The following is a 15,741-nucleotide window of genomic DNA, read 5'->3' as shown; positions in this document are numbered from 1 at the left end:
TAGAATTTTTTTTCTTTGTTGTTTGGCCCTAATACTCAAGAGTAGTAACCTCAATTTCCTCATACATATCCATTTAAAACGTATTTGCAACCTGCAGAGTCGCCCCCCTGCTGGCTAATTACATCTTCACGGGCTTCACTATTCAAACTGGAAGAATACGTTCACTTAATCTATGGTTTTAGGAACGTTTTAAGTTTTTAAGTAGTTTTAAGTTTTGTCGCTGTGCACTGAATGGCTTGCTTTCACTTCAGCCCATTGTTGCGTTGTTGTGTGTAAACAGGGACACTGTGCCTTTAAACCGCAGCAGGGGGTGGTGCTCGCGGGCACGTGAGGAGAGGGGGTGGCGAGGTGAGGGGCTGGGAAAGGGGAGGAGCGCTTTGTGCGCCACACTGGAGCGAACTACACGGAGTCTGGAGCTGTAGCAGTGCGACTGTCCCACTTAAGGCGACAACTTTGTTTATTTTTTTTTATTTTATATAAATAACACGACCGCCACACCTGTGTTCACCGCGAGCTGCGTGGAATATAACCCGACACTTCCTCACCGCGTTGGACCATAAAGAAAGGTAACGTATCACCACGGAGCGACTTGTTTCATACTCGCGTTGACATTGTTACATTGTATCAAAGTTATTTAAAAGTGTGTGCTGTTATTAGCCACGCTGCTCTGCGTCCGGTATCGTTTTAAAGCACTCTTGAGGGGGTCAAACTAGGTTGAAGTAAAAACCAACTGTGCGAGATCTGCATCTCATTTGAATGTCAAATCTACTCCAGAGCAATCAGCGCCTGGCGGTCTCATCCAGCTCCTGCCTGTCCCATATGGAGCAACAACAACAATAAAGCCCCCTGGCGTCGTGCTGTGCATTACATTGTGAAAGGCACCACTTCAGTTTTACGGAAATCTATCAAAACTGTGCTTACCAGTTGTTTTTTTGTTTTGTTTCCCCAAAGCTCTCAAGGCTATTGGCTGATTTGATCAGGATCTTTTTTTAGTCTGTGTCACTAGAGAAACTGAATACCATTAGAAAGAGTTGTTTTGCTGACACTCACTCTGGATCATGGTCTGAGACTTGTGCAGGGCTTCTCATGTGTGAGTACATTCGTGTTGACCTGATTAGATTTGGCAGTAAACCCGTTTCATGTAATTAAAGTTATGAAATGTTTTCAAAACTGCAACAGTCAAATGAGAGGGATCATCTAGTGGGATTAATAATAGTGAAAGTAAACTATTCCAACTTTTGGATCAGATGGCCTTAAGGGTCCATAGACCTAGATTTAAACATTACAAATCAGTAATGTTATTTTGAGGATGGCTAGTCATGGGAACTAGGTTACAGAGCCTCATACATGTGTCCCAGATTACTATTTTCAGCTACAAGACTGGATATGGTTTGATCCGAGCAGCGGAATGGACTTTGAGGCATCACTTTTCTTTGCTGTGTGCAATGAAAATATCATTAATAATAGATAGAAGGAACTTCCACTGCGCCGTCTTCCTTGATGAGTGGTTCCTGTTGTGTGTTTACAGGCTTGGCACTTGCCCCTCGTGGTCATTAATGCCTGATGAACTGGATAATTTACTCCAGAATTGCCACTGTGGTTGTATACCTGCCCAGATTCATACATCATGCTATAACTGAAGGCCGTATAGTGTGTGCTTGACTTTTAACTACACTGACCATAAAGCCTGCAGGTCCTTTTGCAACATTTGGTTTCATAATTCCTCACTCAGTGTTGATAATCCAAGCTTTATTCTTATTAAACTGTTGGTCTGGGAAAAAAAATAGGACATATTAACAAATGGGCTTCGCTTTGGTGGTGTTTTTATGCAACTGTTGCCCTCTGACCTCCTCCTACACATGCACATATTTACACACAACCACACCCTAACAACAGCTTTAAGGTCTGTCAGTGTTTGTCGGTTTGCTGGATGAATCATTTACCCAACAATGTTTTGGTCAGGGTGTTGGAAAAATGACGCTCGACTGTGAACCATAAGTTCACTGGAGAGAGTTAGAACAAGGTCAGTCTCAGCCTGATCTCGCTTGTCATGACGCCATCATCTCGCCTTTTCTCCGTCTTTTCCAATGACATAAGAAGTGCAACACACCCGAGGCCTTTCAGCTCTTTACTATAGCCTCTCCAGAGCTGCCAGGCAGATATCTCACCATTAAGACCCATTGTGTAGCCTGCCCAGTCAGAGGGGAGAGGAGTATGTATGCATGTGTCATCTCTGACTGTGCTACTTCAGTTAGCTCTTGAGGATACTCCTGCTGCGTAGTGAGGAAACTGGCTACCTGCCCAACTCTGAATGCACTGAGGTCATTACAGTTTTATACTGGAAAGAGTGGGGGCTGGGAGCAGGGAGGCAGTTACAGTCATTTGCACTCATGGAAACACTAACTTCAGGCAGTTTCACATGCAGTTAGTTATGTTAGTGGAGTACAGTTGCCTGTCAGTATTTTATTAGTGTGTCTGTGTGCTATATTAAGGTTTAATACAGTATAAATATTTCCCCTTTGTTTATAGGAGTCTAGGAATACAGGCTAGTCCAATGGAGTAAGTTGTGATAACTTACATTATATTGCATGTTTGTGCTGCTTCCATCCCTCAGGAAATGCCCACATAAATGCCTCAGCAATCCACCCACCTTTATCCCAAACCTTTTAGGAGGCCAACAGGGAATGGTGGGAAAATGGCTTGATATTTTACCCTCAGCGTGGTTTTGTAATTATTTTAAGGATCTTGAAAAAGGGTCACAGTGAGAAACCACTCAGTATTTTAAAGCTTAAAACAACTTCACCCCCTAAAATAAAACACCTTTAAAGTAAAGTGTTTAACTAACATCTATAATACGTCTCTAAGAGATATGATTACACTATTTCCAGTGTTTAGGTAAAAACTCCAGCGTTCTTAAGCCGTCCTGATATCTAAAATATGAATCACTTCAAACATAGAGGGCGTGTGTTTTCTTTTCTACCGATGACACTATAAAATACTTTGAGGCTTGTGTTGAACTTGCCAACTCGAGCTGTTTTGTCTCAGACAATCGCAGGACTCACCCCGCCTGCAAAGAAAGCAGAGAGGTCTTTGAACTCACGAAGAGAAATCATGCTGAGGGTATCCGAGTTGATCTTTGAACAGACTTTTTCCAATAATTGTTTACCACTTAATCCTCCACATGAGGGTCGCAAGGGCCACTGGAGCCAATCCCAGCTGACACAGGGTGAAAGGCAGAGTACACCCTGGACAGCTCGCCTTGTCCATTGCAGGGCAAACATACAGAGACTGCCATTCACTCTCACACTCTGTGGAAGGAAACCTTAGAATAGGGCTTTAACTAACGATTATTTTCATATTTAATTGAGTACTTGTTCAGTCCACAAATGGCATATAAAAGACTGAAAAATGTTGATTAGTGTTTCCAAAACAGTCAATAGTTAATTCATCGTTTAAGCCCTATTGCACAACCGAAAGCTTTCTGCTTTAAGGCAAAATTGCTACCCTGAATAGACATTTTTGAAAGCTAAATCTGACGTTACATCAACAATTACATCAGGGTTTACAATGATTATACAACTTAAGGCAATAGAAACAAATCATCAGTCTATATCCATTTAACTCGTACGCGTATCTCTGTAAAACCACCTCATTTGAGCACTCCTTCAAATTCAAATTCAAAACGTGCCTTATCGGATCCCAGTCTAGACTTTAAACAACTTATAATATAAGGCCCCACGCTTTGCCTTGCCCTGTAGAAGGTTTGTATTTTCAGATCAGACGTTCATGAAAATCTGTCTACAGGTTTCAGTGCTCAAATCAAAAAACCCCACATCCATCCCATTTCACAACAAACTGTGTAATGGCTGTTCTTTCTTTTGTGCAGAAACACACATGTTCTTGACACTCAGCCACTCAACAGATATTCACCTGTTGGGTTCACCCTATGTGTAGCGTGATCATTGTGAAGAGTTACCAGTTTGACAGAAACAACTTTACTTTGACCAGTTAAGTGAACTCAAACTGCTTGACTCAAATCCAAAATTTGAGTTTCAAATAAAATAAAATGTATTTTACTGAATATAATCTTCACTCAACATAGTTGCTTGTTTCCTGAGTTGCGTTGTTCAAAGCTGAACAACCAGTTTGGGTAATTATCATATCTGAGCGTTGTTTCCAGTGAAGCATGAATGTGGCCAGCTTGGTGGGATGTTCCCACACTGCGGAAGCAACCGAGCATCATCTGTGGTATCACTTTTTTTTTTAAAGAACACCATGATCTAGTACCGGGTGGCACACCTATCTTGTATCTGCTGGTATCATTTTACAGTACATGATGTGATTGGGACTCAGCTGAAGTGGTATGCATAAAAGGTGCAGTCGGCACTGATTTGGGGAACTTTTTTTCTCTACTTCCTTATCTCAAGGACAAATAGTTGAGATGAGTTCTTTGGAAAGCTGTTGGAAAATTTGTGGCCGTGTAACAGTTTCTGCTTCTTTTAACTTCACTCACCAAGAGAGCATTGCTTCTTAAAGCAGTTAACTTGACTATGTAACTGGATAATCTACTGAAAGCATGTGTGACTGGTGGCGTGCAGCTGGCTGCTCTGGTCCCAGTTTAGGCCCGTTCACAGTCCAGCGAGCCTCATTATTCCGTGGCTCTGTATGGACACGGACACAGGTGTTTTTTCGCTCTCAAGCATTCTAAAAAATAAAAAAAAAAGACAAAAGAGGACTGTCGGTGTAACTGGTCACCGCTGTGTTCACGAAATGACAAACACACACTGGGAAAGTGGTTCAAGAGACGGGAACAGTCACGTGAGCCATTGTGGGATCTTGATGACCCCGTGAGAAGTGTTGATTTCCTCATGAAAAGAATCACATCTTCCTGTGTGAACCACTCAAGGAAGTCCAGTGCTGTGAATGACAATGATGAAAGGCTATAATACCTCGATAGATAAGTATCTGGGGCCCTTGTCTGTGTTAAATGACTGTAAATAGTGGGTGTCATTCATGTGGCTCACCTTTGAGACCCATCTTGTGTGTGTGTTGTTTGATTGTGTGTACGTGCATTTATCTATTTTACCTTACAAGAATGTGTGTGTGTGTGGTTTGGGTGTGCCAGAAGTGTTTGGTTTTCATCTTCCGCTGACTCGCATTGTTTTGTTTTCTTTCGTGTCCATTGTGCTCTGTGCGATGTGAGACAGGGTGTGTGTGTGTGTGCTACTGTGTGTTTCTCAGCTGTTTGTGACTAGAGAGCAGAGACCAACTTTTTCCTGGTGACTCTTCAACCTACTGGTGGCACTTTGATGGACTTTAAACATGCACACAAGCACATTGATATGCACAGTCGGCAGTCGTTATGTGCCGACACTTCCAGGAAATCAATGTCATCGCTTGACTGCCAAATCAAGTCTTATGCCAAATGTGAAAGCTGTCTTAAAGAAAGCCAAATCAAATAAATATTGAAGAAGATAATGATGAAACCTCAACAGAGCTTAAGGAGGCAGATCTCAAGGTTTCCGAAGAGCCATGAATTATAGTATTTTATTTATTAAGTCATGGTTATTTTCTTTTCTGATCCAGGATTTTGATTCCCAGATCGAAGGGTGAAGTGCTCGTTGTGTCAAAGCGATCCAGTGATTATCGCTGAAGCGGTTCCTCACACATGAGAAGCTGAAGACCAAGAATGTCTGATATTTCTTGCCATTGGTTGTTGATTTACAAATCATGTCCGTGTTAATATCACAGCTTGTTGGACACGATTGCACATGAATGCAATGCAGCAGCCACATAAACTAGTAAAGACACAATTATGTTGGTAAAAATATGCCTCCAATCACTGGGAACTATGTATACATGCACCTGTCTGCCTCTCCAATGTATTGTGAGATTTCAACTGTTACGAATTGTTACAGTCACGTTTGTATGCCTATATTCTCTTTTTTTCAATATTTTGAAATACTGCTAATGATTACATTAATGTTAAAACTCAAGCTTTATTAACTCATCTCGTCAGTCAGGTCCCGATGCCCCCCTGTAACCGTTTTGTGGAGGGATTTCAGCTGGGATGTCTGATAACAAAAAAAGGTCCACTAGCAGTTAAGAAGTTCACGAAGCGCAGTCGCTTATCTTCAGACGCAGAAAGCAGCTTAGTGATTCTTGTGACATGATTGTATAGCTTTGAGTCTAGACTTTGTTAGCACTGGGTTATCTTTTTGTTGATTTGGCATGTTTTGTTTCCCGAGGCCTCATCTTTAAGTAAACAGTACAGCTAGTCTATCAAGTCGAAATGTGAAAACTCAGAGGAAGCTAACTGTCCTCGCTCTAACGGTGGCATCATGTATTCCCTCTGTCTTTTTTAATCCTGTCCACAATAGAAACTCTTTCATTGTCCAGCAGCAACCGTTAATTCGACCACTTGGCTCAGATCCGGCCCTGTGGTACCAGGCATGAATGCTGCCTATTTGTCAGAAACTGATGGGATGGGATTGCAGTGATTAATTAGACATGTATACATGTGTACGCACACACATACACACACACGCCACTGTACAATCCCTCCACTGTAGGCGTAATAAGGGCTTGGGTACATTTCACGCAGGACACAGTGAAAGAACGTCTGTCACTGTGTTGGCATGACCGAGTGAATCCAATGTGGTGACACCCTTCACTGCCCCTTTGAGGGTGGGTTTCTCTTTAGTGCCTCCATCTGTGCCTCTTCTTTTGCAACGGTCCTTGTGATAGTGTTGCTCCACACAAGAAAAGAAAATGCGCCCCTTCACATTTCTACTCTGGATGTTATTCATAAAGTGATAAAAAAATATATTTTTTTTCCCCGTCCAAATCAATTTCTCGGGAGACTTGTTTTAGGCAAAAGGCTTATTTTATAATCGAGAGACATGTTCATTAACTATCCGTTTGGTTTTTAGCCAATTTTCCTCTCTCATCCCCATCTGGCTGGGGCACGGCATGGCAGCCCACCCGGTATCTGACAAAACACTTTGTCCAACCATGCAGGAGCAGCAGCTTTATGAAAGATTGGAAACGGAGAAATTGGGTTTGAAGCCTGCCGTCTATGTCTGCTGTTACATTTTTGAAACAAAATCACTTAACCTAGTCGATTGGTGATCGGGTGATAGGGTGCCCTGGGGTCGTGATAGAACTTTGCAGTGCATCTGGAGCTGACAGAGGAGGGCTGGCTAGTGGGGCAGCGGGAGGTTGGTTTGCTTGTGTGTGTGTGTGTGTGTGTGTGTGTGCTGCCCTAAGCTCCTGACACACAGCACACGGGGCTGGCCCAGGCATGCTGGTTTTATTTGCCTGCGTTGAACATGCTGCCCTTAATCCTCCTGTGGGTTTGTTTCTGTCTGTGCAGCACAGAGGCCCTGGAGGTTGATACACTATGCTTTACAAACACACACACACACACACACACACACAGTGCCTGTATTTGGTCAACAGTTTTGCTGATGGAGGTGTAATTCCTCTTCTCAGCCGTATGGGTCTAAAGCCATTTTACATGAAAACGTTGTCACTTCTCTATTTCACAATCTTGAAATGCAATTTCTAACCTTCCCATATTTGAACATTTAAATAAAATAAATAAAAATAATAATGCCACATGATCTGAAAATCTTGATACCTAACGTCATCAGAGCCTATAAGATTTGCTTTTCACTGCAAACTAGTGTGCTGGTAACTTGAGTAATTCTTAAATGCTTTAGGGTGCAGCAAATAATTTAATAGTGCATGTGTGGCATGTGAAGACAAGCCTAGTGACAGAACATTTTGCTAATTAAGATTTAATACAGGCCCCGAGGACATTTCATTTGAAACACATAAGGTTTGTTTACGTTCAACATATTCTGCTGCAGAAAAAAAATAAAGTAAAAGCAAGCGTTTGGTAACTCGTGAAGCCTCCAGTTAACCGCCATTGCCTCTACGTTTGGACTATAACTCTCTTTTCAAGTGGAATGTAATAAAACTATATTAACAACTGAATAATAAAAAGTGTACTCCACTGAGGAAGGATGCGAGTTGCGGGAGGGAATGAAAACATCATGCTAATTTTTAAGGCCTGCCTCAGCTTGCCATCGTCGTCTTTACCCTGATTGTTTCAGTGCAATAGCACTTGCAAAGACTACAGTAACTGTGCTCCATACGCTTACTTCTGCTCTGAGAACTCCCAGCAATTTCTTGTTAATGAATCTTAGATGATGATTCACTAAGATAACTGATTATTGTAGTGGTGGCGACACATTAGGTAGCCCCGGCACTCGTTTTAACTATGATTTAAAAATGATTCAGCTTTCTTTCTTTGGTTGTTCAGTAACAGAGAAGCTACAGACTATTGCCCAACTTGCTCCTACCTGACAGTTTTCTCTCAGGCTGTTGTGTTTAATAGTGTACTTCACTCCAGCTGCTTTTAAATGTGATAGACCCTTTGGCCATAGGATACTCTGAAAACAACTGAAAACACGCAAGTGTGGATGTAGCCCGTAGAATGTATAATCCTGCAATAAATATCGGGACGGACAATGTTTACTGTCGCAGAAAGAGAAAAAACCAAGCCAGGGAAAAAGGAGGAAATCAAAGAAAACACACAGACGTGGGATTATGACAACGTTTATCCTTTGTAGTGTCTAAACAAAACGCAAGGGCGGCGACTTGAGACTTTGTTTCAGGGCTCCCAAAACACAGTTTCCATGAAGATGAGTCAGAGCCTTCACTCAAATGTACACCTGTGCGAAACAGAGAAGGTATGTTCCTCGACACATGGGTGGTGGTGAGTGAGGCAGCCTATTATTTTTACCATTCACATCCGCCTGTCTGTTTCCGTCGAAGATATTTCTGCCGTTTGTCATCAATGTGTAGCCTTGGAGCTATGTGACTAGATATGAAGTCGAACAGGAAGAACTGGTTTCTTCCGACAGTAATAAGGTAGATAATTTACTGCCTGCTGTTGTTCTTTGGCAACAGATTAGCACACTATCATTTTAGATCATGACATTCGGCGAGTTACGCAGTTGGATCCGTCTCATTTTCAGACTTGTTATGTTACCGACGTGTTCAGAGGTGCACGGCAGCATTTATGTGCTACGTAAACAGCACACATCTTCATCTACCTATATTAGTAGTCAGTAAGTTTCAGTTAAGAGAAGCTACGTAGTCCAACTGAATTACTGTTCTTGTCTCACGTACAATAAGTACTCGTGGGAAATGGAAATATTGCACTTCCACAGCTTGTTGGTATTAGGCAGTTTGGTCTGGTGGCCAGTGTTAGCATGTCCAAATCCATTCAGAGTCTTCTTTTCATCCATGAGCTTTAAAATATTGAATTATTTAAGTTAACAGAGCATAAATGCAATTGCCTCATCAGTCCAACAATTGTACGTTTTTGTCACGGTTTACTTCTGATGAGTACTGGCTTCTTCCTACCGGGTTTAATCTCGGGGGTTGGAACTGTGGTTCAGTGCCCCCAGGTCAGCTTTAGTTTGATCCATTGACAAATTGGATTTAGTGTCATTTCAGTCAGACTAACATGTTTGCCTGCATTTCAAAAGTCAGATTTTAAACAAACACAATTCAGATTTTTTCTAATGCCATGTAACTGTACTTGGATTGAAGCAAACATTAAGGCATTGAACTAACCAAATGAAGTGCTATTGAATGATATGAGGTGTAATCATATTCATACTTTGAGGTTTTGTAATTCCTTCTCTTAAAGCTCCTTTAAAGCATATTTGTGAGGATATTTACTGTTCATCATAGTTGTATAGTTTAATATGTCAGTTGCAATCATAACAATGTCATCTGTGTGATTTCTAGTGATAGAAATTGCAATCGCAGATGTTTTTTTGTTATTTTTCAGTGCACACAACAAGCCTCCTCTCGCACCGTGGGAATCAGATGTTTGGGCTTGAGGTTGTGCGTCCAACGGAGTAGGGGCAAATTAGGTTTGCTGACCTTTTTGTGAGAGTTCAGAACTTTCCATTCTTATGCAGCCCAATTGATTAATTGATTTGCAATGTCACAGATCCTGCTGGGTAACTCGTATATGCATTTACATATCAATGTCACTGACAATAAGATTGAACAATGGAGGAGATTAAGGCTAGTTCAAGGTCAAACAAAGCAGGACTTTTCTTATTGCTCACACAGCAGAGTCTCTGTGTTCAACAGACAACTGGGGACTTAAATCAAGACTAAGCAAGAGTTTGTCAAAATTCTAAATGATACAAAAAGATTTTTGCTTGGCCAAGGTCAATTCTGTTTTTTAAAGGTGCTTTTTAGTTGTTAATCTGGAGCCAAATAAGCATATTCTTCTGGGTTAAATATTCAATAAAAAGATAAATTAATCTGCCAATATTTACATTCCCATAGAGATTGCATTATTTTTGCACAGTGGCTTCTACCTTATTTATCATGAATCATAAGACTTTCTGTTGACATTTCACCACTTAAAATGTCAAAAATGAAACCAGAAAGTGATGGTGTAACTCAACACCAGCCAAGCTGTGACTGGATGGGCTTTCAAAGCCCCTTTGCTCTGTTCATTTAGTAGGAGACAGAGTGAAATGGGAGAGCTGAGGACTGTATGGTGCCTGTGATCCAGAGGATTACGATAGTGAGACTGAACACTGATGAGCATTGGTGGTTATGTCATGTCATACTGTGTGCATCAGTCTCCCGGCGACATCAGATGCTCTTAAGCATTCATGGCCCTGTCACCGCTTGTCTCAGTTTGAGCTGAAGTCATGTGGCATTACGAGTGCTTGGTTATATAAAAGCCTTCGTCACTGCCTTGCACACGGACCAAAAGCAAAGATTCTCAACACAAAACAAACAAGATAATACTTTTGCCACTTCAAGCATATTCGTGTCTCCAACACAAACATTGTGTGTATTTTTTAGAGCTGCAGTAATGGCAGTGTGACCTGTTTGTCTCACCGGGCCTGTCAGCATGTGTAAAGAGGGCTGAGATGGAATCTAGCCTTCAGCTAAAGTCAGAGTGTGTGTATGGTAGAGGGGTGATTCAGGTTAGACTGGAAACCCTGAAATATGACACTTATCTGGATTACTTTTTGTCCAGTAAGCCGCACTTTATTTTGTCCTCCATGTGTTCATACACATTTTACTCATGAACCTCTGTAAAATATCATTGTCAATAATGAAATAAAGAAATAAGTCCATGAAAATGAATTATGAGATTCACTCGACTGCTACAATAAACCTCTTGAAAGTATTTGAATTCTCTGAAGGACCATCAGTGAGCACATCCTAGTATCTTGTTTGCATCGCTGCCAATCAGAGCTTGAGCCAATAAGAAGCTGAGCTAATTGCAGTTAATTTAGATTGTACCCTTTCACACAGCTGTTAATAGTTTACTGTCAAGTAAATGCTTATTGTGGTGGTGAGAAAATACTCCACCGAATAAACACACATCAGGTTTCCCTGATGAAGAGAGTAGATTTATTATTTATTTTAAATTGTTAAATCTTTTTACATTAAAAAATATATAAACAGAGATAACCTCACTACTGCATAAGTTGTATTAAAAATATTGGATCAATTTTCCAAAAATAGAAAAAGACCATTTAACAATGTTTCCTTTTTAATACAGAAGATTTGACGACAAATACAGATATTTGTAATTTGAAACCACACAATGGACACGACACTGCCATTCTTCATGATTTATACTTCTGAAAGTATTGTAAGGCTAGAACTGTATGTGACAGGGCAGCCTGCAGGTCATACTCCATCTTTTGTCAACGAGGACTTGATGATCCTGAGGGAAGCGTTTGAAACTATTCGTCAAACAACTGGGGGCCCACCAAAGACATAAAACGGGCCATTTCCTAGAATGACTTGAGGTGCGAGGTTTGCACCTTTTGATATTTGAGCACCCACTGACATCTTTTATACTAAGGTTGAATGTCTTTTAGTGACATCAAAAGCATCCCCCTTCAGCTATATAAGCACAGTGTCAGTTTTTGCCCTGCATGTGACCACCAGGAAGGGTTAATCCATCTGAATGAGCCGATCTCTCCATGTAGGGGATAAAATCTTTCTCCCCATGTGTCTCCATCAGGCTTAGGGACAGGAAGCTTGCATGGAAGCTAGCACTCTGCTCTGATGTTGCCATAGAGAAATACAAAACTGTGAGCAGCAGGGAGTAGCAAATCAGTTGTTGAGTTGTCTTGAGTGTCCGCTGGCCAGTCACACATTCAACAGCCTGTTGTGCAGTCGTGCTAACTGGCTATTGCTCAAGGCATAAGTAATAAAGTAGGCTAATGATAGACCACAGTGACTGTACTGATGAGTCTTCAGTATTTGTGTTTGTTTGTCCTTTGCTATACACTTAAGCATTCATTTACCATTGGAATATATTTCATAACAGTAAGCCAATTCCAGTAATGTAGAAGGGAGTCAAATTTGCTAAGACCTTGGTATGTGTTTGCTCTTTGTTTGGCCTTTTTTTTTTTTTTTTATGATGTAGGAGCAGTGCATCTTCCCCATTACAACTTACAAGCACTGACAAAATTTCAAACAAAGTTGTTGAATTTAAAAGAAAATATTGGCAGTGCATGGGTTCCGAGGAATGAACAAAAGGCTGCTGTAGCTTTTTTCATCTATCAAACCACCCTCTGTTCCATCTAGTGCTACATTTGCCTTTCCAAGTGAATGGGTTGTTGTTAGAGATGCATGTTTTCATGGGTGACATTGCTTTGGAATATTGGTGAGTGAGGCCCCTATTCATTGTTGAGGGAGATGCATGTTCAGGCCTAGAGCGTGGGCTTAAGTTCCAGTTTGAAATCACTGAACGATGGGGCTGCTGTCTGGCTAAAACAATTGAAACCCTTGTAGGTCGCAGTATCGCACAGAGCTAGACGACTGGAACGTACACAAATGGGTGTTTGAACCTCTTCTCCATTCTTTTCTCTTTCAAAATCATGTTTCAAAGCCTTGAGTCACTGACAACTTGATAACAGTTTGGTCTAAGTGGTGAAAGGAGCCTTATCAGGTGATTGAGTCACAGATGATCAAGGCTAAGGAAAGAATCAAACTGGCCTGTGTTTAATTAAGATCACGCTGCTTTCTTTTCATTACAAAATTCTTGGATCTATCATTTGGCTATTATCAAACCTGATTTCAGTTAACATTTGTTCAGTGCAAAAGTCAAAAGTGACATACAGAAATAAACTGAGGCAGCAACAGACGGAACCAAATATCCATTGGTGGTGCTCAGATTCAGTCATCCTCGAGGCTAAACTGTCTACCAAAAGTGAGGGTAGAACAGCAAGTGAACAAAAAGGAAGGAGTGGACAAACTTTATCTCTTGATGACAGGAGGTGTAAAACAGAATGTAGCCGATCTGGACTGTCAGAGTTATGGTTTAAGTCGATCTACGGTGGAGAAATGCTGTTCCTCTTCATTCTTTTATTCCTGCCAGCTTGAACTGCTTTGACTCAGTATCCTGTGTCTCGATGGTTATATAACAGCGAGGGGCCAAAATGGGAACTAAAGCTCAGCACATGTAGCAGGCACTGCAACTCCTTGGAAAAGTCAATGTGACAGCTCAGACCATTACATTTAGAAAAACCGTACCAAAACATCTGAATGAGAGCTTATTAGTGACATTGGGGGTAGTCATATTGGGTCAAATAAGGTGCTTTGAACTTTCTATCACTACTGTAAGCTTTTCTTCGCCATTGCATGAAGTTACAGAGTTGCACATCTGCATTCACTTCTTGTTTGAATAGAACATCTACAAGCCCTGGCATGTAAAACTTCCATAGAGGACAGGAGCAGTGATTTGATAGTGATGTGAAGCAAATAAACATTGCTCTCCAGAACAAATTCAAATTGTGCCTGGTGTTGTTTAATTGTGCCATGTTGCCTGGTAAGGTGAATTGGTGCTAATGTCTTCTATTCTTTTTCACAGGGCTATTCAACTCCAAGATGAAACCCAGGCTGGAAGACCAGAATGGCTGCACGCATTAAACTCTTGGAATTCTACTTGCTTTGACATCTCAATACAATAACCAAAAACTCGACTCGAACATTCGACTGAACGCCTTCATAACTTTGTTCCACTTCTGCTGTTGGATTGCAAGTAAGAGGCTGCCATCATGCCTATCCTCAAGCCGCTGGTTCACAACTCTAACCAATCAAAGAGACGGTCTCGAGCTGACCTGACCGCAGAGATGATCAGTGCTCCACTGGGGGATTTCCGCCATACCATGCATGTGGGCAGAGGTGGTGATGCCTTTGGGGACACTTCGTTTCTCAGCACCCGATCAGGGGAACCTCCCAGGGAGCCAAGCACAAAGCAGGGCTCACCAGGTCCCAAACCAGGCCTGCTGTCCCGCACATTCAGAAGCAGCAAGCGCTCGCTGTCAGTAAACCGTGGGGACAAGTTTGAATACAATACGATGGCACCTTCTAGTGGCTCATCCAACTTTGTGAAAAATGCCATATCCTTACCATATCTAAATGACGAGGATACTAGCAGAAGTAACCAGCTGACAAAGAGTCTTTCTTCCAGCCCCATGCAGAAGCTGTCAGAGATCGAAAGTAAGCCAAGTAATGGAGCAGCAGCGATGGCGACGCTTGACGCAGAGTTTGAGGAGCGCAATTTTGGGGAACTCACAGATCTGCCTCCATCCATGCCGAAGGGTGGAGGAATGAAGCATGCCGAGTCCATGATGTCCTTCCACATTGACTTGGGACCCTCCATGCTTGGGGATATTTTGAGCGTGATGGAAAAGAAAGCCTGGGAGGAGGATGACCTTGGCTATGAGGAAGGCAAAAGTATTGAGAGCGGTGCGTCACCCTCGCTCATACCCCACATAGATGATGATGTGGAGGAGCGGGCTCCTGCAAGGCCTCCCCGCAGCATTTACCAGCAGAAGCCCACGCGGGATCCCTACACCCCAGAGCTAAATGCCCGGAACAACCACCACAACCTGGATAGTTGCTCTGTGTCCAGCTCTGGCTCGGTCACCGAGGAGAAGGTTCAGTATCACCTCCACGACGGCGACACGGACAGCGCAAAGTACAGTTCACCACGCGGAGAGGAGGACAGAGAGTTCACGTTCATGGATGAGGACGATGATGAGATACGAGTGTAGAGAACCCTGTTCTGGCCCAATAGTGTTTTTCAACAACACTAATTGTAAGAACCAGATGTTAGGAGGCCATCACAAGCTGAGAAAAGCAAAAGCGGGGGGAGAATTTAGAGGCCTGGCCATATCTGTTTTAAGTGTTTTTGTAGATGAATCCAATCCCTGCAAACTTATCAACATCATAAATGAAACCAATTAAGCCTTATTCACTCTGCTGTAGTAAGAAGACACGAGCTAAATGCCTGATGAGAATGCAGACCGGCTCATAAATTTGTACTCTTGACAGGTTTGGGTTTGTTGCAGTTACGCAACACAAACTCCGAACTCGTGATTGGAAAAGTGGCGTTCAAACTTCGTTCATCTCAAAAGTGCATTCATCGGTGAGCCTTTGGTTATGAGCATGACATTCATTTTTAAGTAAAGAGTAACCACAAGGTTAGAGAAGTGTACTCTCAGCTGTCAATCACATGAATATCACATTGGGAGAGTGACGTGTGAGGTGAACAGAAGGATGTGCAGGGTCACAAAACTGAATGCGGACGTGTGCTACTATTCTGACGAAGGACGAGGGGAAATGACTAAGTGAAACTCAAATAAATGCATGTTTGTG

General features: G+C 42.0%; 1 protein-coding gene across 1 annotated transcript; it reads left to right on the top strand.

The window, feature by feature from the left end:
• The first annotated feature begins 395 nt into the window (after positions 1–395).
• Positions 396–15,741, top strand: cdc42ep4b (CDC42 effector protein (Rho GTPase binding) 4b). Its single transcript, XM_058621517.1, has 2 exons — positions 396–566; positions 13,949–15,741. The coding sequence occupies exon 2, from the start codon at positions 14,136–14,138 to the stop codon at positions 15,135–15,137; it is 1,002 nt and encodes a 333-aa protein (XP_058477500.1). The 5' UTR covers positions 396–566; positions 13,949–14,135; the 3' UTR covers positions 15,138–15,741.

The sequence above is a fragment of the Solea solea genome, chromosome 21 (assembly GCF_958295425.1).
Source record: "Solea solea chromosome 21, fSolSol10.1, whole genome shotgun sequence".
Lineage (NCBI taxonomy): Eukaryota > Metazoa > Chordata > Actinopteri > Pleuronectiformes > Soleidae > Solea > Solea solea.
Note: the sequence above shows the minus strand (reverse complement) of the source record. Positions and strands in the feature narration are given on the sequence as shown.